This window comes from Stegostoma tigrinum, chromosome 7, assembly GCF_030684315.1.
Source record: "Stegostoma tigrinum isolate sSteTig4 chromosome 7, sSteTig4.hap1, whole genome shotgun sequence".
NCBI classification, from domain to species: Eukaryota; Metazoa; Chordata; class Chondrichthyes; order Orectolobiformes; family Stegostomatidae; genus Stegostoma; species Stegostoma tigrinum.
This window is the reverse complement of record NC_081360.1, coordinates 65,516,112-65,543,255: the sequence shown is the minus strand read 5'-3', so window position 1 is coordinate 65,543,255 and position 27,144 is coordinate 65,516,112. Positions and strand designations below refer to the sequence as shown.

General features: G+C 39.0%; 1 protein-coding gene across 2 annotated transcripts in view; it reads left to right on the top strand.

The window, feature by feature from the left end:
* The window catches only part of itgb5 (integrin, beta 5), a 133,510-nt gene that overhangs the window by 42,647 nt on the left and 63,719 nt on the right, over positions 1-27,144 (top strand). For both annotated transcript variants that reach the window (XM_048534303.2, XM_059647360.1), the window contains 4 exons: positions 1,900-1,995; positions 2,110-2,199; positions 6,457-6,591; positions 11,093-11,522. In XM_048534303.2, the coding sequence (XP_048390260.1) occupies positions 1,900-1,995; positions 2,110-2,199; positions 6,457-6,591; positions 11,093-11,522 (751 nt within the window). The remainder of the gene's footprint in view (positions 1-1,899; positions 1,996-2,109; positions 2,200-6,456; positions 6,592-11,092; positions 11,523-27,144) is intronic.

The following is a 27,144-nucleotide window of genomic DNA, read 5'->3' as shown; positions in this document are numbered from 1 at the left end:
CTCAGCATTTATAATAGTTTACTCTTGATCTGCGAATGCTGTGGAAATGATCTCTTGAATTTTCATAGGTTATTTCCTGACCAGCGTACTAATCTAATTATGTCAGGTTAGTAGTAAAATTGTGTGTAACATATCAGGTGAATATCTTAACACATACAATGCACATGGTTATGTTTGAGTTGGTGTGGATTAAAATTCAATCCAATATGTTTCCTTTTAAAAAATGCCAAACTAATGATTAAAACATGTGGGATCAGATTTCCAAAGGGATATATTTTTTTCCACAGCATTCATACCACTTATGAATGAATTATGTTCAATATGTCACAGCTATTTGCAAAACCTCACTGTATTTTATAATTTCCTGATTCAGTATTATCTATTTTGTACTTATTTTCATACTTTTATATGAAAATGTTTCAGAAGCTCGAAACAATCTACTACATCAAGGAATTATTGCATTTTGACTTTTTAAAAAATATCACTAGTGTTTATGGAATACATGAAGAAATGTTTTGCCTTTTAAAAGTAAATGGCCCAATGGCAAAGAGTCCTAAAAACTGTGAAGGCCACATGCAGATGAGTTCTATCATCTGTATCACAAATGATTACTTTCTGAAATACATCACTACTTTGATTTTGCTCGTGCACGTTTTAATTGATGTCCTGTGGGCGTTTTTAAAAAGGTTTTTATAGAGCTGTGTAGCCCAATAGGTAGAATGATTGATTATTTAATATCATGAGTTTTGTTTGTGCTTGTTTATGGAGGCTCAGAAGGCATTTGATAAGATGTCACACAGAAGGTTAACACACAAAGTAAGATCATATGATGTTGGGGTAATTTATTAGCTTGGATTGAGGAATGGCTAACCAACAGAAAACAGAATCCGGATAAATGAGTCTTCAGTTATGTCTTACCAACCAATTAATCGGGTGTCCACAGGATTCAGTCCTCGGGACCTAATTATTTATAATCTATATTAATGACGTGGAAGCTATAGTAGAAAGGACTATAGTATTACTTGCAGAGAAAATAGGTGAGATTGTAAGTTGCATTGACAAAATAAGAAATTTATGAATGGATATGGATAAGTTAGGTCAACGGTCAAAATTCAGTTCTCCACTTTGGTCGGAGAATAGAAATGCAATTTAAAATCTAAATGGAGAGAAACTTCAGAGTGCTTGATGCAGTGGGATCTGAGTGTCCTTTTGCATGAACTGCAGAAAACTAGTATGTAGGTAATTAAGAAAGGCAAATGTAATATTGGAATTTATTGCTAAAGAATAGCATCTAAAAATAGGAATGGTTTTCTGCAACTATATAAGGCATTATTGAGATTGCACCTGAAGAATTGCATACAATTTTAATCCCCTTACTCCAGTTCTGAGGAATGGTTACTGGACCTGACACATTAACTCTGATTTCTCTCCACAGATGCTGCCAGACCTGCTGAGCTTTTCCAGCAATTCCTATTTTTGTTTCTGATTTCCAGCATCTGCAGTTCTTTCAGTTTTTATTTTCAATACTGCCTGGAGTTTTGAATGAAAGAGAATCTAATGAGGTATATAAGATGCTGATGGGAATCGAAAAAGTAGATGTGGAAAGTTGGCTTCCTTTTGTAGGGGAGTCTAAAATGAAAAGTCATAGTTTTAAGATAAGAGGTATCAGATTTAAAAGATGAGGAGAAATTATATGATCCATGGATGCAAGGATCTGTGGATTCCCTACCCCATTATGCTGTGAAGTTGAGTAAGTTTTGAGGAGACAGTTTATTTTTTAGTTATGGGTTGAAGGTTATGGGGAGCAGGCAGGAAAGTGGAGTTGAAACTGAATGGTCTACTCCAGCACCTAGTTCTTAAGTTCACATCTATTTCTACATTTTCTGTTTTTCTCTTTAGGATTACCCGTCACTTGCACTCCTAGGAGAAAAGTTGGCAGAGAACAACATTCATTTGATATTTGCTGTTACTCAGTCCCATTACATACTTTACAAGGTATTGTATGCATTTTGATTCAAAGCTTTTATAATCTGTAGTTTGTTGTGCTTTTCTTCTGTTGAATCACTTTATAAATTACCTCATGTTTATTCATGTTTCTTTTTTCTGAAGAATTTTACTGCTTTGATCCCTGGAACAACTGTAGAAATTCTTGACAAGGATTCAAAGAATATAATTCAACTGATTGTCAATGCTTACAGTGTAAGTTGATTATTGGAATCAAATGATGCTTCAACAATATGCATTGTTTCAATGAAGAGTAAACAGAAATTTTCCATTGTAATATTGCTTAGACATGCATATTTTTTCCACATGTCTGAAATAGACTGCTTTGGGAAAGATGCATGATCATTAGATCACCAGGCAGATACGAAATTGTAGTACTGTTTCATCCTCTGATCAAGTGGAGAGGTTTCTTAGTTTGAGAGAAATCTACCTTTGAAAGTCTTATGTTGTGTAATTATGTTCCTCTAGTCTTAAAAATTAAACTTGGGCTGAAGTATCACTTTTACATTACTTTGAACCAATTTGGGATTGAACTGACAAACTTTTAGCACAATTTGAGCTTAATTTTTTTTCAGTGAGCAATGTTCAGCCAGCCAGCTCCTGTTTCAGTGAAATGCCAGTGTTCGACTATGGTCAAGAACTAACAATTCTCAATTCCCCATTTGCTATATATGTTTTGATGAACTTGGATTTGAAAGCTTTCAACCATAACACTACCTTTTGTTATTGTAAGAAAGGACAATAAATAATCTCTTTTAGCTCTTATCCTCCTACTAGTCTTCACTTCCAGCAAATAAACTACATTAAGTTGAGAAGTACAATGATGACTATGGTTAGGCATTGTTCAGAAAATAATGTCAATTCGGACTGTTTAACATTATTTTAATCCATTTGTGGATCGTGGATGTCGCTCACTGGCCAGTGTGTATTGCCTGTCCCTAGGTGCCCTTGAGAAGGTGGCAGTGAGCTGCCGCCTTGAACTCCTGCAGTCCACATGCTGTAGGTGGACCCACTGTGCCCTTAGCAAGGGAATTCCAGAATTTTGACTCTATGACAGTGATGGAACAGCAATTATATTTCAAAGTCTGGATGGGGAGTGGCTTCGAGAGGAGCTTACAGGCATTGGTGTCACCGTGTATCTGCTGCCTGTCTCCGAGATGGAAGTAGTTGTCAGTTTAAAATGTGCTGTCTAAAGAACTTCGGTGAATTTCTGCAGTGCATCTTGAGGATAGTAGCAGCCATGTGTACAGAGCGTCAGTGGTGGTGGAGGGAGTGGATCTTTGTGGATGTGGTGCCAATCAAGCAACTGCTTTGTCCTGGATGGGTGTTAAAGTTCTTGGGTGCTGTTGGAGTTGTACCCATCCAGGCAAGTGAGGAGTATTCCATCCCCGCTCCTGAACTGTGCCTTGTAGATGATGGACAGTCTTTGGAGAGTCAGTTGGTGAGTTACTCTCTGCAGTGTTCCTAGGCTCTGACTGGCAGTTGTAGCCACAGTTTGTGGCAGGTCCAGTTGAGTTTCTGGCCAATGGTAGCCCCAAGGATGCTGATAGTAGAGAATTCAATGATGGTAATGCCATTGAATGTCAAGACACAGTAGTTAGATTTTCTTTCATTGGAGATGGTCAATGCCTGGCATTTTTGTGGCATGAATATTGCTTTCCACTTGTCAGGGCAAACCTGGATTTGTCCAGATCTTGTTGCATTTGAGCATGGACTGCTTCAATATTGGAGGAGATGCAAATTATACTGAACTTTGTGGAATCATTGGCAAACATCCCTATTTCTGACCTTATGGCGAGAAGGTCATTGGTGAAGCAGGTGAAAATAGTTGGATCAATGACACTATCCTGCAGAAATGCCTTGGAGCTGAAATGACTGGCCAACAACTACAACCATCTTATGATGTTCTAGATGTGACTGCAACCAACAGTTTGCCCCGATATCCTTTGATTCCAGTTTTGCTAGGGCTCCTTGATGCCACAATTGGTTGAATATGGCCATGATGTCAAGTGCTGTCACTCTCATCTCACTTGCCACAGTCTTTCATGTCTTCAGTGTTTGAAAACATGAAGCAGCACTGACATGCTCCTCAGTCCATCTATCTGGAATGCTTTGCTGTAACTGTTTGGATTCAGCATTTTGTTTGTAGAACCAAGAAGAAATCTGAGCCAGAAATTCATAACAACATAGAAACTTGTAATGCAGAAGGAGTCCGCAGTCCATCGTGCGTGTGCCTGCCACAAAACAAATAACCAATCTAAACTCACCGTCTCACTCATTGTCTACAGCTTTGACATTATGACACTTCAGGTGTCTCTACCAATCAAATCTCCTCCTCCTATTTAATCCTTTTTCTTCGGCGAAAACATCCCAGTTTATCATGACCTTCCTTAGCTCCACCCTCTATATGCAGTTAATATTCATTTAAAATTATTGTAATCGCCATGGATGAAGGAAATGTTGCCCCTTATCAAAACAAATTGTGTTGACAGGATTATTATCGACCTTTTATTAAGCTGATGCCTCCTGTCTTCTTATACTGTGACAATAAAATGATAGAATTGGCTACCGGTAGTGGTATGATGCTGCCATGCCTTTTAAACTCCACTGAAAACAGCTCTTGCTGAACAGAAAAGGAAAGTGAAAATTTCCTTTTCCTTAGCAGTGTTAAAGACTTTATTTAACTTTTTCATCCTAATAAACAGAAAGCCTGAATAGAATAGTAAGCAACTTTGTATTTGGCATTGCTGGAGCTTTCACTGGGGCATTGAGCCTGCCAGCAAAAGTTTGTTATGTCTGCAAGTGCATGAATCATGATTTGCTGGACAATCCAGGGATAGAGTCAGATGTGACACTCGCTGGATGAAATCTTCCCGCACTCAAAGGCAGTTAGTCTGGACAAGTGAAGGCAAATTCATTAGTCAGAATACTAGAATGCATGAACCCCATCTCCACTGGGATTAAATTCCAACTGCCAAGACCCAAGCTGCACCTTCCCACTCTGCCTCCAGTTGAACTCTTAAGTGGATACTCAGTGGCCAGTTAAGAACCACTTAAGGGCCTATTTTATCCACAGATCTGCAAAAATGCCATCCTTGGAAGATGGAAATTTTCAACTCAAGGCTTAAGTTCATTTTGTTCGTATGTTGAGCAAAAGATGCGTGAAAGAGTTTATCTGGATTACCTGTACAGTTTCATTCTGTTGAAGATTCAGACTAGCCAGCAAATTTAATGTAAACATACAATGTCATCTAGAAACGTAGTTAGCAATATTTCTCAACTGAATGGTAGAGATACCTCACATTTTTATGTTTGGATTTAAGAGTGCGAATGATTAGAGTTATGGATTCAGTTTGTCAATAAAATTGTTAGTTGAAGAAGTCGCACTTAAACTTTGAGTTCATAGTCTACATTTTATGATTCTTAGATTTTTTACATATTTTAGGTTGTCGTTCTGTTTAAATTGAATGTTTTCTGAAGAGGATATACTGCTAAACTAATGTTTTCCCTATAACCATCATTGAAACGTCTTAAATCCTTTCCTATCTAAATTGTATATGTTATACTTTCATCAACTTTTGAACCCGAAAACACTGGCTGTAGAAGTGATCTATTGTCAGCGCTTAAATGCAGTGCATGCCTAGATTCCCAAATTGCATGTTAGTTACGTCTCTGCTCCATTTCATCCTGGTTTGGCACATACTTCTGTTGCTTATCAGATGGAAATCTCAGCCCATTCTTCCCCCACTTACCTTCTAATGTTCTACGAGTCTATTAAATTACGAATTGATAATGGATTTTATACTGTCGCAGCATTGGGTGTGAAGCATGCCCTTGGGCCTGTTGAAGTCCTTATGCCAAGAAAGTCCTCATGCCAGTTACAGTTTATCTGTGGAGGAGAAGGGAGCCAAAACCGTCTCAGAAACCTTGCCATTTTAACTGTATAGACAGGTGTCCTACTTGTAAATGAGGCAGCCTCCCCCTGCCCCCACCAACAACACCACGAACAAACAGACACACACACACATTTTGGAAATGTGTAGACATTTAGTTGCATTTTCTTGCCTGCATGAAGCTACTGGGGCATGAAGGTTATTAGTTTTGCATATTTCCTTAGTTTTCCTAATTTTTCTCCCAGAATTGTCAATTGCTGGGCTTACGGCTTGTTTCCAGATGCTGAAAGCATCTTTAAACAGGGTGAATAGTGAAATTAACTTCACAAATTTTCATCTCAACTCTCTCCCTGCAGCCACTGTGGCCACACATTCAGTACAAATGACTGCAATGCAAAATTTGGCAGTTCTAATTTTATAGGTGGTTAATTTATATAAGTGCTTAGTTACATGATAATCTGTCCTGTTAAATGATCTGAGATTAATGCGGTCATAATACAGAAAATACTCTTTGTTTTCATATAACTGCATTAAAGAATAAATGTTTGTCTTGATCTAGAGTATTCGGTCCAAAGTTGAACTGACAGTAGGAGACCAACCAAAAGACATTGAACTTTCCTTGACAGCTACATGTCAGGACGGTGTTTCACGCCCTGGTGTTAGAAAATGTGGTGATCTTAAAATTGGAGACACAGTAAGTGGTCACTTTTTAATCTAAGATAGTTAAGAGTATCTAATTGTTTTATTTTTAAGCTATTCTTCATTCAATTTGCTCAGTCTTAAATTATCTTTAATGGAAGGATTGATGTAAATATGTGATGCCAACATTATTCTGCCTCGAAGTACTTTTTCTTCCCGTGTGTGTGTGCGTGTGTATGTGTGAGATAAAATGCAGTCGAGAGGCTCCCCTGTGTACTTTGAACATCATCTACTTTGCTTATTATCTGAAAAAAAATGTACTGTGGATGCAGGAGATCATCCTGTTTTGCTTAAAATAAAATTATTCAATCAGATTAAATGGCTGTAATAAAAAAATTGTATTATTTCAATTCAAATGAATAGATGATTTAAATTAAACAAAATGAATTTAAGTCATAGTTCCAAATGGAGTTGAAAATTTCAGTCCCTTTCATATTTTCTTCACATTGTTAATGATCTGTTTTGGTAGACTGCATAAATTCTCAAGATACAAAGTGCACCAGAAACATTTCTCACTAAGCCTCTGAAGTACATTCAACTTAAAGGCCAATTCATAAATTTTATGAATGCTGCAACATTCAGTTCATTTCCTTTCTTCTAAATATTGAATGATTGTGGACGGTTTCTTGTTGATTCCACAAAATTCTAGCTTTAGACATGCTCAGTGCATCCTGTAAGGCAGCATTCATCTCTCCACCCTTGGCCTTTGCATTCTGTCCTCCAAATGCTAGAAGCAGAGTCTCCAAGGATTCCTGCTGCTGGCTTCACCTTTCACACCTTGCAGAATTGTGCAGTTTGGTTGGCTGCCTGGATGGGAAATGTAATATGTTATTTTCATCTCTCTCTCTCTCTCTTTCTCTATTTCTCTCTCTCTCTCTGCCTCGCTCTCTCTCTCTGCCTCTCTGAAAATTTATTTCACTGTATCTGAATTGGAGCCTGAAATTTCCTTCCCTGGTCGTGACTGATGTTTTGAAAGTTCCCAGAGCTGCAACATTGTACCGTGTAAAAGTTCTCTAGAAGTTCCACTTGTTCTGGGGGCTAGATTAAAATGGGAGTGATGCTGGAAACATTTTGGAGCCTGCTGTCTGTGAAGATGGGGCGTGAGGTGAAAGACTGCCTTGTTACTTCAGCATTTTGTTAAAGATGTTAGAAACAGAATAAAACAAAAAATACCCCATATTCTTCAACTCACACCCTACTCTTCACCCCTCTGTCTAAGCCAATACCCCGTCATCACAATCTTATGCGCCCCCATCACTCCATTGTTCCTTCTATTATCTATGCCCCCTCCTATCTTCATGCCAAGTTACTGTCCCCACACAAACTGTGTTGCCCCTCATTCACTCCACTCACTCCCATGCCCTTTTTATAGCCATATGCCAATTTGTTGCTAATTCATGATCACCCATGCCTTAACCACTGTCCATTTCCCTTCTGTGCCACTCTGTATCCACCATGTGAACAAGACCCATGATAAATCTGCTATTCAGAAAACATAGTCATTGATTTTTAAAAAAACCTATTCACTACACTTAATGACTTTCAATCTTTATTAAAGCAAACATTTGAGTTTGTAGTTCCACTGTGGAGTTTATAAGCACATGAAGCTGTCAGTGGAAAAAAGAGTTTGTGAAATCAATCATGCAGCACTAGTCCTTTAATTCTGACCTTCTGGTTTTTGTCACATGACAGTAAATAGCAAGCACAGTCTTGATAATTTAAATGCTGTAGACAGTTTCTTCAAATTTATGAATGATGTAAACAAACAGTTCTGATGAGTCACCAGGCTTGAAATGTTAACTCCGCTTTCTCCTCACAGATGTGGCCAGACCTGCTGAGTTTCGCCAGCAATTTCTGTTTTAGTTTCAGATCTGCAGCATCCACAGTTCTTTCTTTCATTTCAGTGCATATAACACATGTTCTGTTACTTGTACAAATGGGAACCAGGATGAATAAGAAAACACTCAGAAGAAAAGTGAAAAAATTGGGAAAGGGTGCGAGTATGAAAAGAGACTGAAGGCTAACATAAAAGGAAGCTAAAACTCTTCTAGAGGCATAAATAAAGTATAATAAATGGAGAAATTGAATCATTTGGAGACCAAAGAGGTGTCTTTTGCCTGGAGGCAGGGACATGTCTGTGGTACTAAATTAATAGTTATCCCCTCTTCGCAAGGAAGAAGACCACTGTCAAAGCAATAGTGAAAGGAAACTTAGTACTAGGCTAATTAAAAAATTGACTTAAAGAGGAGGCATTAACAAACTGACTGCACTTTAAGAATATAAGTCACAAAGATTGGATGAGATTACCTGAGGGTCGAAGGGTTGGAAATTGCAGGGGCACTGGCGATAACAATCCTTAGAGGCAGGAATGGTGTTAGAGAATTGCAAATATTACACATCTTGTTCAGAACAGTGTGTACAGGTAATCCCAGCAACCATAGACTGGTTTGGGTAACCATAGGGGTGGTAAACCTTTCAGAAATATTTCAGGGGCTGACGTTAGCAGTCATTTGGATAAATGTAGATTAATTGAGGAAAACCAGCATGAATTTAAGGATGGATCATTTAACTAGATTGGTTATTTTTGAGGTACATGAGAGGATTTATTGGAATGTGGTAAGTATGAAGTACATAGACCTCCAAAAGATGCTTGGTGAAAAGTCACACAATGGTCTTGTCAGCAGAGCTAATACTAACGGAATAGCAAAAGTTTTGACAGAATGAAGATGAAGTTAGCTGAGTGACAGGGACTGGCAGAGAATGGTTAGTTGTTTTTGCAAAGGAGGGTAGTAAGTAATAGGACTCTCTAGGGTCTGTATTAGGTTGTTTAATAAAAATCTAGTTTTGGGTATACATGCCACTATTTCAAACTTCTCAGATAATACTAAACTTGTTAGCGTATGGCCCCAGAAGGGGAGAAATAATCATCAAGATGACATAGACACGGTGACGGAATAGGCAGAGACGAATTAGATAAAATCTAATGCAGCAAAGGGTTTGGTAGAGCTAATATAAAATAAAGATTATTAAGTTGATTTTGGAGTTAAGCAGCCTGAGTTTATGTACATAAACCAGTGAAGGCAGCAGGGCACGTTGATAAAGTGGCTAATACATCTTGGATCCTGGACTTGATAACTCAAGGCACAGATCACAAAGGCATGGAGGCCGTAGTCATAGTTAGGAACAATTGATTTGTGACTCTGATTCTGGCTATTTTGATACTGTAGCAGGAGAAGAAATCTGATTGAGTACTGATGTGGGAGGCAACAATGTGCTCAAAGGCGTTAGAGAGGAATGCAGTGCTAAAAGCAGAGCAGCAATTTGCATATGTAAGAGATTGATCAAAGGCAGCCTGCAGTATCAGATGTAAAATTCCAAAGCTTGTTCACCCCTAGGAAATACGTGGTAAACATCACTACTTCTGACCTTGCTTAATTCCTCCCACAATCATTCAATAGAATAAGAAAGGCATTGAGTAACTACAGCATGTGGCGGTGGCTTGTTGTATTTCCGCAGATCAAAAATCATTCATGGTTGGTTGCAAATTCTACATTTAATGTCAGAATGGATTTAGTGCAATGCTGCCAAGGGCTGTTTGTGGTATAGTATTTTGATGTGTTATAATCTGAATATATAAGTCGTGGATTAAAATAAAGTCAGAATTCGGTTTCCCCAATTTAGACTAAGTTGTATTTGGTAAAAACAGTAGTGACCATGTTAAAGTGCATGTTGGAAACAGCTGTGAAAGCTTTAGGAAAATGAGCTTTGGCTGCCCTTCCTTCAGCATGAATAAATGTGTTATATCCACATGAATAAAGGATAAGACAGAACCATCAATATAATTCAAGAGCGAGAATGATGGCTTAATATATAGTGAAATATAAAAGGATAATATAGGACATCCAGCTGCCAGCTGTTCTCGTGCTAATAGCAATTTTTATAGTCCCTTCAGTCATTGTAAGGTTAACTCTTTGGACGCTTTGCCCACTCGGGTTGATGTTAAGATTGCTGCCAAATAAAAGAAATAGTATCAGATCCTGACCTGCATGATTAAAAAAAGACCTGCAAATTTTTGTGGATAATTTAGATCTCCATCCAGAGACTGCAGTAAATATGACATGTGGCAGGATGCAGCTGGCGTGAAGGCAGGCAGTCTGCCTGGTGGTCTCAAGCAAGTTATTTAAGTTTTTAAAAGTAGTGATTGACAAGATTAATATCTCCATAACCTTTCAATGGAAGCACTTTTTTGTTTTGAGCAAAGTACAGTGAAACAGGTGTATGAGATACTTTGGAAAGATTTGTGTCATATTCTGGACTGTGTGTAAATAATTTGCTACAATCAGTTTCAAACTATACAATTTTGTTTTTCACTGATGTTGTCCATCCCTTGAGATGTACTGTCCAAGAAAATTGCTTTTCTGTGCAACAATGTTAAGTTTGTTGTATCTTTGAACTTCTACAGTATTGCTGTCTTCAATAATGTTCTTTCTGTTCAGGTGTCTTTTGATGTCACTGTAGAAGCTAGGAGCTGCCCAGAAGCCCAGATCAGAAATAGCTTCACCATTAAGCCAGTTGGCTTCAAAGATTCACTGAGTATAACATTTGGTTATATTTGTAACTGTGACTGTACAAGTGGGATGCAAGCCAGTAGCTCCAAGTGCAATGGTAATGGAACCTATGAGTGTGGGATCTGTAAGTGTGATCCAGGCTTTCTGGGAGCCAATTGTGAATGCCAGGATGGAGAAACCAGTAATGTATTCCAGACGTTTTGCCGTGAAGCAGAGGGAAAGCCGATCTGCAGTGGCAGAGGGGAATGCAGCTGCAACCAGTGTGTCTGCTATGAGAGTGAGTTTGGAAGGATTTATGGGACTTTCTGTGAATGTGATGACTTCTCATGTGCTCGGCACAAGGGCATACTATGTTCAGGTAAGTTCAAATTCTACAGGTTTAATTGCAAAATAACGTGATTTCTGTTTGCATTAACTTTTTCATTTTGTTCTGAAGGAAAGCTAGCTAGCTATTTCCATGGCAATTTTGAGGAACATGGAAAATCTGGCGCCTTTTTTTTCTGAAATTTAGCACCTATGGCAAACTCGTGCTGACTCATGTGTTCTGCTCTACCCACTATCCCTTTACCCTAACTCCCACCGTAACAACTCATCTGGAATTTATCATGGGTAAATCTTTGGAATCACACCTGAACTAGAGTTCTTAATAACAAACTTTGCTATGTATTTCTTTTAAAAAGACTGCCATTCAATAGATTTTAATCTTGTCAAATACCTAATTCTTTTTAAAGGTAAATATTTGTGTTCATAACTCCATGTCAAAGACAGTTAATCCTTTAATCTCTTTTATCTGGAATCAGACTGGTGTTAAATGTCACGCTCTTCCATTTGGGTGCAAGTGTACTGGGAGACAGATAGAATGTATGTTGGGAATTCTGTGATAAACTGCCACATAATTTAATGGGTTGTAACTTAGAAACAATTCAAGTAGTTTTTCTTCTAATAGAACAAAGTTTAAAAATGTTTGAGTTTTTCAGCAAGTTAAAATCTTCTCATATTGTTCAATTATTGCAAAAAGAGAGGCAGAGACTAGTGAATATGTTTTGGCAGTTGACATGTCCAAGAACGACTACCAAGATAGCGCAAAGTTGTTGGACTGAACAATCAATATCAACTTTGCCTTCTGGACTATCTGATTATGAGATGCAATGTATTGATATTGGCAAGACAGGAAATGCACAAGAAGCAACCACAAACCCCATTTAGGTTAATATCAAATAGGAAATCTAATAGGAAGTATAACTTTGTAATTAGTATAGAGGTATAGTAATACAACAATAATGCCAACTTGGTTTGAGTCCAGCCAATCCAGTCTTCAAAAACGTAAACTTTTTAGGGAAGTTCCGCTATCTATTTAGATGTAATTCTCCACTATAATTCCTGCGTATCTCCATTAACACCACTGAATTACGCTAACATCTAGAAAAACCAGCGAAGACTAGGTAGCAGGTTTTTAGTACAAAAATAAGTAATTGTACATGTACGACCTCAACGTTGGTGCAATAATGAACTTAGTGTCTTAGAGGAAAGTTTTGTGGATCTCCATCATTCCTTAACTATACTAAACACTCATGTCAGAATTAAATATAAGCATGTAACCTTTCCTAGTATAAATAGGAGGAGCAGTAGAGATTATGGATTAAAAAAAGATTTACCTCATTTCTGCTAGCTACACATTTGGGAAGATTAGCGGCAAATCAAAATTTAGGAACGTGCAATATACATTTTTGCGTTTTCATCAAAATGTTTACATCATAAATATATGTTAAATGGGATTAAATTTAGAGAGAATTTAAAAGGGTCTTTGAAGTGATAGACACATCACTGCCAATGTTTAAATTCTGAATATTGAGGCTGCATTTGAAATATTGTGAGTAGTAATGGGCATTTCATCATAGAAACTGTTAAAACTGTAGTGTACTTTCTCAGGTTTCACATGAAGAGAGATGTGAGAAATTAGGATCTTTAAGGCTGAGAAGGTATAATTTGATAAATTTAAGGATGGAAAGAGTTATAATGAATTTAATATTGACAATACTTCAATTGGTTGGTAAGACAAAGGGAGAACACACCTGATATAACAAAAATAAAATGGAATGCCAGAAAGAAAGGTTTGGACACGGAATTATTTGCGTAAACCTTCATTTAATGTGAAACTTATAAATCCCTTTAAAATGGAATTATACACTTGCGTGAAAAAAGTGAGATGTTAAAGGAAGCAACATAAAACTAGGATCAGACTATTGTCAGTTTCTAATTCAACAAAAGTTGGCACAAACCTCAAATTGGCTCTGACTGGCTGGGTACTAGTGTGGGCTTGACATGTGGATGCTAAAAGCTTTCAAAATGGGCAGATTATGTTAAACAGCTGCTAATGCACATTTTGAATGACCTACTATACCATCTAGAGTAGTCCAGATTACTTAATATCTTTTAAACACTCCCATATGAACATGTGCTCAGTGGCATGTTGGTCTCCCCCTCAGTAACATTAAAGAGTTAACTGTCCAACTGGAGAGATGCTTTTGACTTGTTTTTGGGATGCAGTGTTAGTGACAGTAATGTTTGTTTGTTGAAGGAATTTTACTAACATTTAGATTTTCATGTAAGCTTTACAATTGACAAAGATGTCAAGAGTAATTGGTTATCCTACTGGGGGGAAATCTTCCTTCATTAACGCTGGCAATAGTTGCAGTGCTACTGTAACAAGTTGTGCTGCTGGAGGCTGTGTGGCCCAATATGTCTGTCGTCTGGGCTGCAGCAATACTTGAATGTGGTACATCGACAAGAGAGGAGAAGCAATGTGCAGAAAGTGATGTTGAGCTCAACTCTTTGCACAGTTTAGAATCTGTAGTAGTGGCTGTGGTATCAGATCAACTGGTTCTGCTCCTTCATTAAGAACTAGTATAGCTTCAACCTGAGGCAATAGTTCTTGGGCATTTGAAAGCAGACAAATTGAATTATGGCTTGAATTTTGATTACTTATGGATGAGTAATGCATGTATGGTGCATTTGAGCAGCAGGAGATGGGGAGCGGTATGTAGGAGATGTCCTCAGCAAACATATTCACTGACCTTGAGGGCCTTGTGGAGTATAGGGTTCTGGAGGGGCCACACATGGAGTACAGTGTACAGTTTTGGTCTCCTTATTCGAGAAAGGATATCCTACCTCTGGATAGGGTGCAGAGAGGGTCACTATGGTTGATTCCAGAATTGAGAGAGTTGCCTTATGAGGAGCGATTGAGTAGTCTGGGACTATATGCATTGGAATTTCGAAGAAAGAGGGCAGATCTTGTAGAAACGTATACAATTATGAAGGGAATAGATCAGATAGAAGCAGGGAGGTTGTTTCTATTGTCAGGTGAAACTATAACTAGGGGACAGCCTCAAAATAAGGGGGAGCATATTTAATACCGAGGTGGGGAGGAACATTTGTCCACAAAAATGTCAGCTATGCTCTTATTGAATGGCTGAGCAGATTGGATGGGCCAGATGGTCCACTCCTCCTGTTTCTTAAGTTCTTATATTGAATGGCTTCTCACATTGCAGCCCAATTCCAGAAATTGACCCCTGTGGCTATCTCCCTTTTCATGATACACGTTGACTGTTTCCAACCCATTCAGGAATGATACATCTTTCTTCCTTTCAGGCTAAGGTCACTAATGCAGCACTAGGACACCTGAAAAGCCCCTATTCCCTCTTGCTGTGCCTGCTCTTCCATCTAGGCCTTTCAATGACAGTATGTGGTTGGTGTCCAGTTGCTTGAGAGATGTTCCCCTTTTAAGAGGAAGAGCATATGTTTAAGATCTGCTATCTACCAATTGCACTAAACTACACATGCTGCTGATACCCCAGTTGAACATGCAGCCAGAGGAATCTGCATTCCATCTGCATGCTGAAATCATTTAGATAAGGCAGCATTCAGATAAATCATTGTTGCTTCTTGTCCTGACTTCTGTTAAGGCTTTATCATTTTACTTCAACTCTCTGCAGTAAAAAAAACTTTTGAATTTTGTTTTCTTTATAAATGCCTGTTTTCAACTTGCAGAGAAATCTTTAAGGTGCATGGGTGACACTGCAGATGATATTTTGGATAACTTATGACTTTGTTTTGTATTAATAGTTTCTTTAGCAGTCAGTTGATATATCTAGCTGCAGGTGATCAAGTTGTTGAGGGATCACACACACCTCGTTAATTTAATGTTCTTACCATTTGCTATCTATTTGCAGAGGAAATGTTCTGCTTCTTGTACTTGCAGTTGCAAACAATGTGTAGATATTTTGGCTGAGAATTTGGATTTGAACCCAAATTCTGCAGCAAATCAGAGTGGTAACTTTTCACATAATCCTGTGGACCCTAACCAAGGTTCAGTACCAGTCAAATTTTATATTACATGGGAATGTAACTTGCAAGTTGGTTCTTGCCTGGCTCTGACCAGCTCTAATATAGTTCAGACTATTGGAAGTTCCTCTTGAAGGAAAAGTACACGTAACTAAATGGTAACATATCATTTACCTGAGAATTATTGAAAAGAATGGGGAACAAAATTCTTTGTGCATATTGTAGAATCAAAAAGTGCTATTAAACTTAAACAGCGTTAAAAAAGCTTGCTGCTTTTTATTCAAGATATATACTTTTGAAAGTATGTTTTTCAGAAGAGTGAAAGGTGAAATCTACTTAACCACATCAACTGTTTAGCTTAAATTTATAGTTGCTTTTAAATGTAGCATAGTGACTTTATTGATCTGTTTTAAGTAAATTAGAAAATCAAGTACATGTTGTGTTCTGAGTCGCCTTTGAAGCCAAAAGTAGAAGCTATCGCTTGTGTGCTATCAGGACTGTGTTTTAATTGAAAGTTAGATTACATTCTTATATTTATGTAGCTGTTTATCTCTGTATATTTGAAGACACTTAATAATTATGAAGCACTACTACATTTTTAACTTGACAATGTCCTCCAGGTAACAAGATGCTGTACAGTTAAGGTTAATAATTTGAGGACTGTGACCAGAATTCGTTTTGTTTAATATTGAGATTTCATACATTTCTGATCAGATGTATTTACTGTCACTGTAACCATTATTTTCAAAAACTAAACCTGGAGTTGTATTTCCATCTCTTTTGTATTGAAAAATGTCTAGCCAAAGCATCAACACGTTAACCTCGATTGAACTGATGTTAGCAGGAAATAAGGTTATAAGGGGGCTGAGGCTGAAAGAAGTGTCTTTGTATTCTGCCACCAGCAAAAATCTAATGCATGCAAACTATTAGAGTACAACTGCTGGTAAACACTGCTATATTATTGTTCATTCTTCAATTCAGAGCTGCGCTTGTTGATTTATTTTCAGTTGTCTTTTTGTTATCAAGATAATTCTGAGGGAGCACACCAAACGTTTCAGATATACAATGCTTTTCTTTCGAGTGTGTTTGGATGTGGGCTTTTGCATGTTTCTTAATTTTGACCATTTCAAATTATAATTCAAGATAGTTATGCCAGTTAATAGTCTTGCACATTAAATTAGGGATTATTAAAGTAAGAGGTTATGACCTGACTTAGTTGCACATTGATGCTCAAACTCAACCTGAAATGGTGATTGAAGGATCTCTTATCTCTCCATAGGTATATGATATGGAAGAGCAATGGCAGAAGCCTGAAAATTATCACTGTCCTAATTATAATTCTGTGATTCAAATAATTATTTCAAAGGAAAATAGTAGGCTGTATCAAATTATCTGTTGTAAAATGATCCAGTCTGTGAATTAGAAAATTAGGCCTGAAATTAGCCAGGAACTGCTTGCTTTGACCATGAACTAACTGACCAACTAATGAACTACTAACAAATAGATCTGACAAAAGTAATATAATGATCTTTTATAATTATCAAGAATTCTTTATAGATATACTGAATATGGCTCCCCTTATTTTAGATTATGTTATCAATCTATTTATGCTGCCACAGTGTGTATCAAAATCCAAACTTCAAAAGAACATAGAAAAGTACAGCACAGTACAGGCCCTTCGGCCCACGATGTTATGTCGTGGAATAATCCTGATCCAAAAATAAAATAACCTAACCTACATTCCCCTCAATTCACAGCTATCCATGTGCATGTCCAGCAGTCACTTAAATGTCACTAGTGACTCTGCTTCCACGATTACCACTGGCAAAGTATTCCCTGCGCTCACAACTCTCTGGGTGAAGAACCTCCTTCTGATGTCTCCTCTATACCTTCCTCCTAACACCTTAAAACTATGACCCCTTGTGGCAGTCAGTCCAGCCCTGGGGAAAAGTCTCTGGCTATCGACTCTATCCATGCCTCTCATTACCATGTACACCTCCATCAGGTCACCTCTCTTCCTCCTTCTCTCCAGTGAGAAAAGTCCAAGCTCAGTCAGCCTCTCCTCGTAAGACAAGTCCTCCAGTCCAGGCAGCATCCTGGTAAACCTCCTTTGCACCCTCTCCAATGCCTCCACATCTTTCCTATAATAGGGCGACCAGAACTGGACACAATATTCCAAGTGTGGTCTCACCAGGGTTTTATAGAGCTGCAGCAAAACCTTGCTGCTCTTAACTCAATCAAACTGTTAATGAAAGCCAAAACACCATATGCTTTCTTAACAACCTTATCCACTTGGGTGGCAACTTTGAGGGAGCTATGCACTTGAACACCAAGATCCCGCTGTTCCTCCACACTGCCGAGAATCCTGCCTTTAATCCTATATTCAGCATTTAAGTTCGACCTTCCAAAATGCATCACTTCGCATTTATCCAGGTTGAACTCTATCTGCCATTTTTCAGCCCAGCTCTGCATACTGTCAATGTTTCGCTGAAGCCTGCAATAGCACTCAATACTATCAACGACACCTCCAACCTTTGTGTCATCAGCAAACATACTAAACCACCCCTTAACCTCCTCATCCAAGTCACTTATAAAAACTACAAAGAGCAGAGGCCCAAGAACAGAGCCCTGCAGGACACCACTCAGCACTGACCTCCAGGCAGAATACTTACTATCTACAACCACTCTCTGCCTCCTGTCAGCCAACCAACTCTGAATCCACACAGCCAAATCACCCTGTATCCTATATCTCCTGACTTTATAAATGAGCCTGCCATGGGGAACCTTATCAAATGCCTTGCTGAAGTCCATGTACACCACATCTACTGCTTGACCCTCATCAACCTGTCTCGTGACATCCTCAAAGAACTCAATAAGATATGTGAGGCATGACCTGCCCCCCTCAAAGCCATGCTGGCTCCCTTTAATTACACTATGCTTTTCCAAATAGTCATAAATCCTATCCCTCAGAATTCTTTCCAAAACCTTGCTGACCACAGATGTAAGACTGACTGGTCTGTAATTTCCAGGGATTTTCCTATTCCCTTTCTTGAAAAGAGGAGCAACATTTGCCTCCCTCCAATCTTCCAGTACGTAAAAAGTCATTCAGTGCATCAGGCTTCATTCTTGTACAAATTCTTGCATATTTGGTTAAGACTTGTCCGCATGCCTTGAAAGAGTTGACTAAGCCTAATTAAGCAAATTTAAAATTAAGATGTGAGGGCTTGCCCTTAACCCCACACTGAATAAAGGCAGCTGGCAGTAAGTGTCTTGCAAAATGGAACAGGCTGTCTCAATCGCTTGGCTGACCCCAGTGACACACACTTAATAGAAAACAATGACGACTTATGACCAAGTAGGACCACAATAGATTAGATTAGATTAGATTCCCTACAGTGTGGAAACAGGCCCTTTGGCCCAACAAGTCCACACTGCCACTTGAAGCATCCCACCCAGACCTATCCACCTATAACCCACACACCCCTGAACACTATGGGCAATTTAGTGTGGGCAATCCACCTAACCTGCACATCTTTGGACTGTGGTAAGAAACCGGAGCACCCGGAGGAAACCCACGCAGACACGGGGAGAATGTGCAAAGTCCACACATGCAGTCGCCTGAGGTTGGAATCGAACCCAGGTCTCTGGCGCTGTGAGACTCCAGTGCTAACCACTGAGCCACCGTGCCGCCCCAAAAGTGGGGTGAGGTTTCTGGCCTCAGACTGTAACAACCTGTCCTGTCACCATACTGTCCCCTCCCCTATCCAAACCTAGACATCAGCTCATAAGATCATTAAACTTGCTATTCAGGTTGCATTAAGTTGACCTGTACATGTGGCAGTAGTGATGGATGGGTGTTCTTTGCTCTGACTGTGAAATACCAGTGTTGCAAAATTGCCCTTTACTGGCTCCTTAGAAACATTGTGCGCCTGCCTCCATAAAGCGGATTGCTGATTACAGGTGATAAAAATGCAGATGAGCCTTCCCTCACTGATGAGAGTGAGGTGAGCAGAATTAGACAATGTGTAAAGGTGGTAAATCTTTATAAAGTCTTTTTTCAAGTATTGCTTATAAATGATTTTCATTCACTTTGTAATCCAGCAGCTATATAAATGGTGCTATTGATTATGCTACTGTTATTACCAGACCCAACCCCTCAAAATATATTAAGAAAATAGGCTAGACCCTCACGTTTTCTTATTTTAAAGGTAAAAACAAGATGTTGTGTTCTGGATGCAATTTGATTGGTCGAACTACCAGGCTTGAAACAGAACACTTTATTTTGTCTGCATTTTAATTATAGTGTATGAATAAAAATAAAAGAATTTGCTTTAGTGTAACTATTGAAATGCTTAACAAAAATATAGTATAACTAATTAAGTGTTCCAAAATAGTAACATCCCATAAGCATACTCTTGGCAAAAGTAAATTCAGTAAAATAGATTGTCTCACATGTAATTCTAGCAGCAGGAAGAGTACTGATGCTTTTAGCTATCGCAGAGAGAGGAATAAGAGCCTTTACATCCAGCTTCAAGACTCCACAACTGCTACTGAAGGCTAAAACTAGAAAAATATGTCCTGATTCTATGAGAGTTTGACCTCACTCAGACTGATTACTATTGTTCGAACCTTCTAAATAAAACAAGACCTCACAAGTTGTTTACTTTATTAGCTTTGGAGCAGACTGCTCTACACCTCTGATACAACCTTTCTTTTTTTAATAAACAATGACAACTTGAATGAGTGTATTCCCTTTTCTATTGAGGACAGTCGTAAGGTTCATCCACGAGGTAATTGCTTTGACATTTAAACTGAGAATTGGCAACTAGTTCTTCTCGTGTCCCTAGGCAAATGACATTAATAATGAGATCCAAATACATGGTAATAATGACCTTGACATCATCTAGCTATTGAAAGCTCAAGAGGTAAATCAGGGCATTCCTTCTCAAAGTTAAAAATCTCTTTTCTTTGTTTTTGCCATGTTCTCAAATTTCAGTCCATTTGCCCACACTCAAGGCTAGGGAAAATTGTCATTTCCTTCTGGTTGTGCAATTGTATAGCATTGATGATCAGTTCAATCATGCCTGACTTTTGTGTATGTGGGTGCACTATATATCATATGGGCATGGATAAAAATGCATTTGACATTAACAATGCTTTCTTTTATATACACAAATTTGTATACATACGGGCTATTTTACAGCATCAGTACAAATCCTTTTAACCAGATTTCTATTTTATTTTGGCAGAATCTAATTTGATAAAGCATGCTTGCGTCGTTGACCTCTAATGTTTACGTACTTAAGTCCTTGAATGTACCTCCTAAAGTATAGAAGTGCTGAGATACATGGCAGTCTCCCAACAGACACCATTTCACTTATCTTAGTATTGTTTTTCTTAGGACATTTTCAGTAGCTGGAGCTTATCGTTACTCTAGTAAGTAATACATAATTTTAAGAGAAGCACTGGGTATGCATTGAACTTTACAAAACACAGGCTTTGGACTATGCAGAGCAGAGCACAGGTTTCTGTGGAGAAGGCTGATGATTAAGTTATGATTTTCTATGTAGGAAAATGTCATACTGAGAAGAGCCTCATGGGTTAATCACAGATGTGCTACAGTGTAGAAGGAGGAAAAGCTTACACTGTTCTGAGCATTAAGAAATACATTTGATAGTTCATTGGAATCAGTTGCCTGTAACCAATCTTAACTTACAGCCTCCCAAATAAGTTGAGGGATGACGTCCTGCTGAGAATGAGCATGAGAAAGTTATTACCAACAGATGATCTAAGGAGCAGCTTGTAAGCATTCTTTTTATGCATAACAATGTTTGAGTTGCAGAGTCCACCTCCTGTTGGAACAATTGTGTAAGGTCATTTGGAGCAAGAGTTCAATCATATAATTCCTACAGTGTGGAAAGAGGCCATTCAGCCTATCAAATCTGCACCGAGCCTTCAAGCATCCCACCCAAACCCAGACCCCTACCCTATTCCCACCTTTACCATAGCTAATCCACTAACTTACACATCCCTGTATACCACATAAAATTTAGCATGGCCAATCCACCCAATCAGCACATCTTTGGGAGGAAACCAGAGCACTCAGTAAAAGCCTCCACACCTATCAGGAGAATGTGTAACCTTTCAAATCCCAAAAATATCAAAAGTAAGAAGATAAAAGGATAGGATATGTATGTTTAAAGAAAACATTTGCTGATACATATACTATTAGCCATTATGTATTAAAAAAAATCTTGTGGGCAGTTCTGTAAAACGTAGGTTTGCACCAGTGACAAAAGAGCACATTCATTCATGAGAGCTTGTGTACTTGGCATTTTTAGCACCCTTACGGCATGTTTATTGCCAGCTTATGTCAAGTGATGGATAGTTTTGTCATAGGTGTTGACTTCCAGTCAAACCATTGATTTAGTCGAAAATCATCATAACTGAAATTGTGTTTAAAGTCTGAGCTAGTGTTCGCACTTCATTTTCCAGAGGTGTTCTGGGGTTGTTATTGAGTTTATCAAAACATTTCTTTGGTCCCTGACATAACTATCTCTTGTCTTGAAACACGTCATTGTGGACCAAAAGGCCCCATGTGCTATTCTGTTAAGACTCCTCTGGCTTTTCTACAGCCTTGAAATGCTAACGTGCAATTGTATTTCTGTTGTAAATGGTAGTTAATTTACCAGAGCAATTAAGTTCACTTGAAAGTAGCCAGATAGTTTAGAGTTTTACTGAGATTTGAGGTCAGAGTCTGTCTAACATAACCCTCAGGACAGGGTTTTGGCATTCTTACAAATTTGTACACAACATAAATAATTACAGTTATAGAGGATTAAGAGCAGAAGTAGGGCATTTTACCCCTTGTGCCTGATCTGCCATTTAACTCGATCATGGCTGACCTTCAGGCACAATCTCATTTTCCTGCATTATCCACCTATCCCTTAGACTTTCAGATACTAAAAATAATGTCTTTTTCTGTCTTGAATCTATTCAAGACTGAACCTCCATGCCCTTTGGGGTAGAAAATTCCACAGGGTTATCATATCTCTGAAGGGTGAAAAGTTTCATCCTCCTCTCAGCTTAAAGTGGCCTATCTCTCATTCTGAGACTCTCTTCCCTGCTTTCAATTCTCTCAGCCAGGGAAAACAGTCTTCTGCATCTACCCTGATAAGTCTTGTAAGAATTGTATATGCTTCAGTATGATCAGCTCTCGTATTGGCAATAAAAGGCAAAAGTACTGCTTGCCTTTCTAGTTGCTTGCTGGGCGTGCTTTCAGTAAGTTATGAACATAAACATATGGATCTCTATGGTCAGCAACACATCTGAATCTTTCACCACTTAAGAAGTACTTTGTGACTCTTGAGGTGCAGTGATTGTGACTCTGCCACCTGAGGTATGAGGCATGGGTTCAAGTCTTATGTGTTCCAGACATATGTAATAACATCTCTGAATAGGTTGCTTAGAAAATAACTATAAAGCAGACTCTGCTTTATTTTAAAGGAAAAAGAAGAGTAGATGCTGTACAAAAAGAAAAAGAATTAAAGCACACTCTGGCACTGGTTTCAAAATAGTGCAATAGTACTGCCTCCACTTTTTGTGCCAGAAGGTCCAGGTTCAAGTCTCACTTACCCCAGACATGATTGAACAGGTCAATTTAAAAATAAGTATACACAACCTCTCACAGTTCATGAGTACTGGAGTGCATTTTTTTTTTCTCTTATTGTGGAATGTAGGCATTGCTGACTGGGCTAGCATTTATTGCCCATCCATAGTTGCCCTTCAGAAGGTGGTGGTGAGTTGCCTTCTTGAACTACTGCCATCCTCCTGCTGTGGGTTGACCAACAATGCTATTAGGGAGGAAATTCCAAGATTTTGACCAAGTAACCAATGACTGTGAAGGAACTGTGATATATTTTCAAGTCCACATGGCTGTGAGATCGCTTAGCTCTATCACTTGCTGTTTGGCATGCAAGTCGTCCTGTTTGGTAGCTTCATCTGGTTGACTCCTAATTTTTGTGTATGCCTGGTGTTGCTCCTAGTATGCCCTCCTACACTCTCCATTGAATCAGTGTTGATCCCCTGGCTTGATGGTGTTGACTGAGTAGGGGATATGCCGGGCCATGAGGCTTCAGATTGTACTGGAGTACAATTCTACTGCTGTTGATGGTTCCCAGTGTTTCATAGATGTCCAGTCTTGAGTTACTGAATCTATTCGAAATCGGGTCCATTTAGTGTGGTGATAGTGCCACACAACACGATGAAGAGTATTCTGAATGTGAAGGTGAGTCTTCATCTCCTCAAAGACTGTGCTGGGTCACTCTTACTGAACTCTATCAAGTTTATCAAACATTAATTTCTGAAAGGGAATGGGAGTTGACTTTGCTTAATCCTACCGTTACTTTCTAATATCCAGTTATCACGTACTTAATAATAAATTCTTGCATTTTTTTCTCCGTCTCTGATATGAAGGTAACAGATCTGTAATTCACAATTTTCCGTCTCTCTCCCCTTTCTTAAATAGCATGGTCACGTTTGCTTCCTCCAGATTGCAAGAGCAAAATCGACAGAATTTTGACAGTTGACAGCCAATGCACTCAGCATCTCTACAGTGACCTCTTTTAACACTATTACATGTAGATCTAGTCCATGTGATTTATTAATTTTCAGTCTTATTAATCTCTTCAACACTTGTTTTTAACTTTAGTTTTTTATTTTTTAGAAATTTCTTTCAGTTCCTCATTTTCGCTAAACCTTTGGTTCTCTTCATTTATATTTGACCGAAGGGGGGATGTTAGAGTAAATGACTAGATAGTTACCTCAGCTCGATCCGTAACCTTTCAGATTGCAGAGAGTTAACAGCACAGTTCATAAATGTGGCTGCACAAATCACAAAATATTGATTTTCTTTTCTCACAAAGATATGATCCCCTCCGTCGCTTTGCCCAACAGCTGTTTTCTAATGGAATGATACAAAAATGCCTCTCTTGGCTGATCTCAGTCTGTCTGTTTTCTGTAAGAAATTAAGTGTGAATTATACATCGCTGGCTCAATTTAATGGCTATAATGATGGCCTGTTCCAGTAGGCAAAAGTGAGGGGCAACAATAATGCAACCATTTTTGAAAGTTTTTCATAGGTTTTCATTTTCACTGGTCTTCTGTTCTGATTCTACAGCCCATCCACTTCCTAGCTTAAGACAGGTAGGAATAAACTCTATGCCTGTGAGAGCTGTTAATATAATAGTATTGTAACGTTATAGCACAAATCAAGAATTTCTCCTCCTCTAGTTGTTTCATACATCTATTTATGATGTATGTTTAAAATGCTGATTTCTGTTATTCATCCACAGATGAGGGAATTGCAGTCTAGGTTAGCATTTATTGCCCATCCTTAATTGCCCAAAGGGCCATTAAGGGTTGTCCACATTGCTGTGGGTCTGGAGTTGCATGTAAGCCAGACCAGTAATGATGGCAGTTTCCATCTCTAAAAGACTTTAGTTCTAACAGTTGATTCATGGCCATCTACCATGGCAGGATTCAGACCCAGGTCCCCAGAACATTACCTGGGTCCTTGGAATAACAGTTTAGCAATAATAGCACTAGCCCGTCACTTCCCCATATACTCTCTGTGTGCAATCATTCTTGGTGATATTTTTCACTGTAGCTCTACATTGCTGCATAGTGATCTTTTGCATTTAGTAAGCTTCTGAGTCTTTCTATTTTAAAACTTTTTTCTCATTTATTATGACCTTGGTTTCAATAAAAGAAGTATTAATATTCAGTTTCTGTCATTTATACTTCCAGGAACAAAAATGATTTTAAACAGGGACAAAAATTGACCTGAAATGGCTGCCATAATCTCTTGACCACATTTGGGCAAAGTCCAGGAAACCAAACTACCATATCTGTTTAAAGATACTGAAAATCTGCAACTTGGGTCTGAATCCCTGATATTGGACTATATCTCCTGTTTGCATTTATTGCGTTTAGAATAATTTCCTAAAATGGGAGATTAAAGATTCGCTTGCAACTTATATAATTTTGAAAGACAATGAAGTCAGGCTCAAGAATGCGCAATGAATTATATTACATAACAGCAGACTCCAGAAGGTAACAAAGTGTGGAATTGGATGAACACAGCAGGCCAAGCAGCATCTCAGGAGCACAAAAGCTGACGTTTCAGGCCTAGACCCTTCATCAGACAGGGGGATAGGGAGAGGGAACTGGAATAAATAGGGAGAGAGGGGGAGGCGGACCGAAGATGGAGATAAAACAAGATAGGTAGAGAGGAGAGTATAGGTGGAGAGGTAGGGAGGGGATAGGTCAGTCCAGGGAAGATGAACAGGTCAAGGAGGCGGGATGACGTGGTAGTTGCTGTTCCTACAACCTTCGGGTGGCATCATTGTGGCACTGCAGGAGGCCCATGATGGACATGTCTGAGGAATGGAAGGGGGAGTTGAAATGTTTCGCGACTGGGAGGTGCAGTTGTTTGTTGCGAATCACGTGGAGGTGTTCTGCAAAGCGGTCCCCAAGCCTCTGCTTGGTTTCCCCAATGTAGAGGAAGCCACACCGGGTGCAATGGATACAATATACTACATGTGGTACAGCAACTCATATTCCGCTTGGCAACCCTGCAGCCCAATGGTATCAATGTGGACTTCACAAGCTTCAAAATCTCCCCCTCCCCCACTGCATCCCAAAACCAGCCCAGTTCTTCCCCTCCCCCCACTGCATCCCAAAACCAGCCTAGCCTGTCTCTGTTTCCCTAACCAGTTCTTCCTCTCACCCATCCCTTCCTCCCAGCTCAAGCCGCACCTCCATTTCCTACCTACAATCTCATCCCGCCTCCTTGACCTGTCCATCTTCCCTGGACTTACCTATCCCCTCCCTACCTCCTCACCTATACTCTCCTCTCTACCTATCTTGTTTTCTCTCCATCTTCGGTCCGCCTCCCCCTCTATCCCTATTTATTCCAGTTCCCTCTCCCCATCCCCCTCTCTGATGAAGGGTCTAGGCCTGGAACATCAGCTTTTGTGCTCCTGAGATGCTGCTTGGCCTGCTGTGTTCATCCAGCTCCACACTTTGTTATCTTGGATTCTCCAGCATCTGCAGTTCCCATTATCACAGACTCTAGAAGGTATTGCCTCCCTGATTCCTCCTCACTTTGGAATAGAGCACCCAGTGAAAAGAGCACTCTAATAAAAGTGGAATGCTGGAAATCTGAAACCATACAGAATGCTGGAGGAACTCAGCAGGTCAGGCAGCATTTGCAGAGAGAGCAACAGAGTTGAGGTTATGAATCTCGTATGACTTTTTCAGATCCAGCATTCCTTTCTGAAGAATGTGTAGATATTCCAAATATGCCTACACATTCCACTACTGCTAAAGGTACAAGTCAAACGTACTGACTGTGGTCTCCAGTAAGAATGTATCGCCGTGAAGACTGCTGTCAGAATATTTTAGATTGTGTAACCTTTTTTCTTCCTGTCTGTACCAGATGTTCTCCTTCTAAACTTTATTCCTTTTGTGTGTGTGATGTCATGTTTTGTTATTTTTCTGAAAATTACTAAGTAGTAAATTCCTGATTCTTATAGGGTGGCATGCTGCTTCACAGTAGCAGGGACCCAGGTCCAATT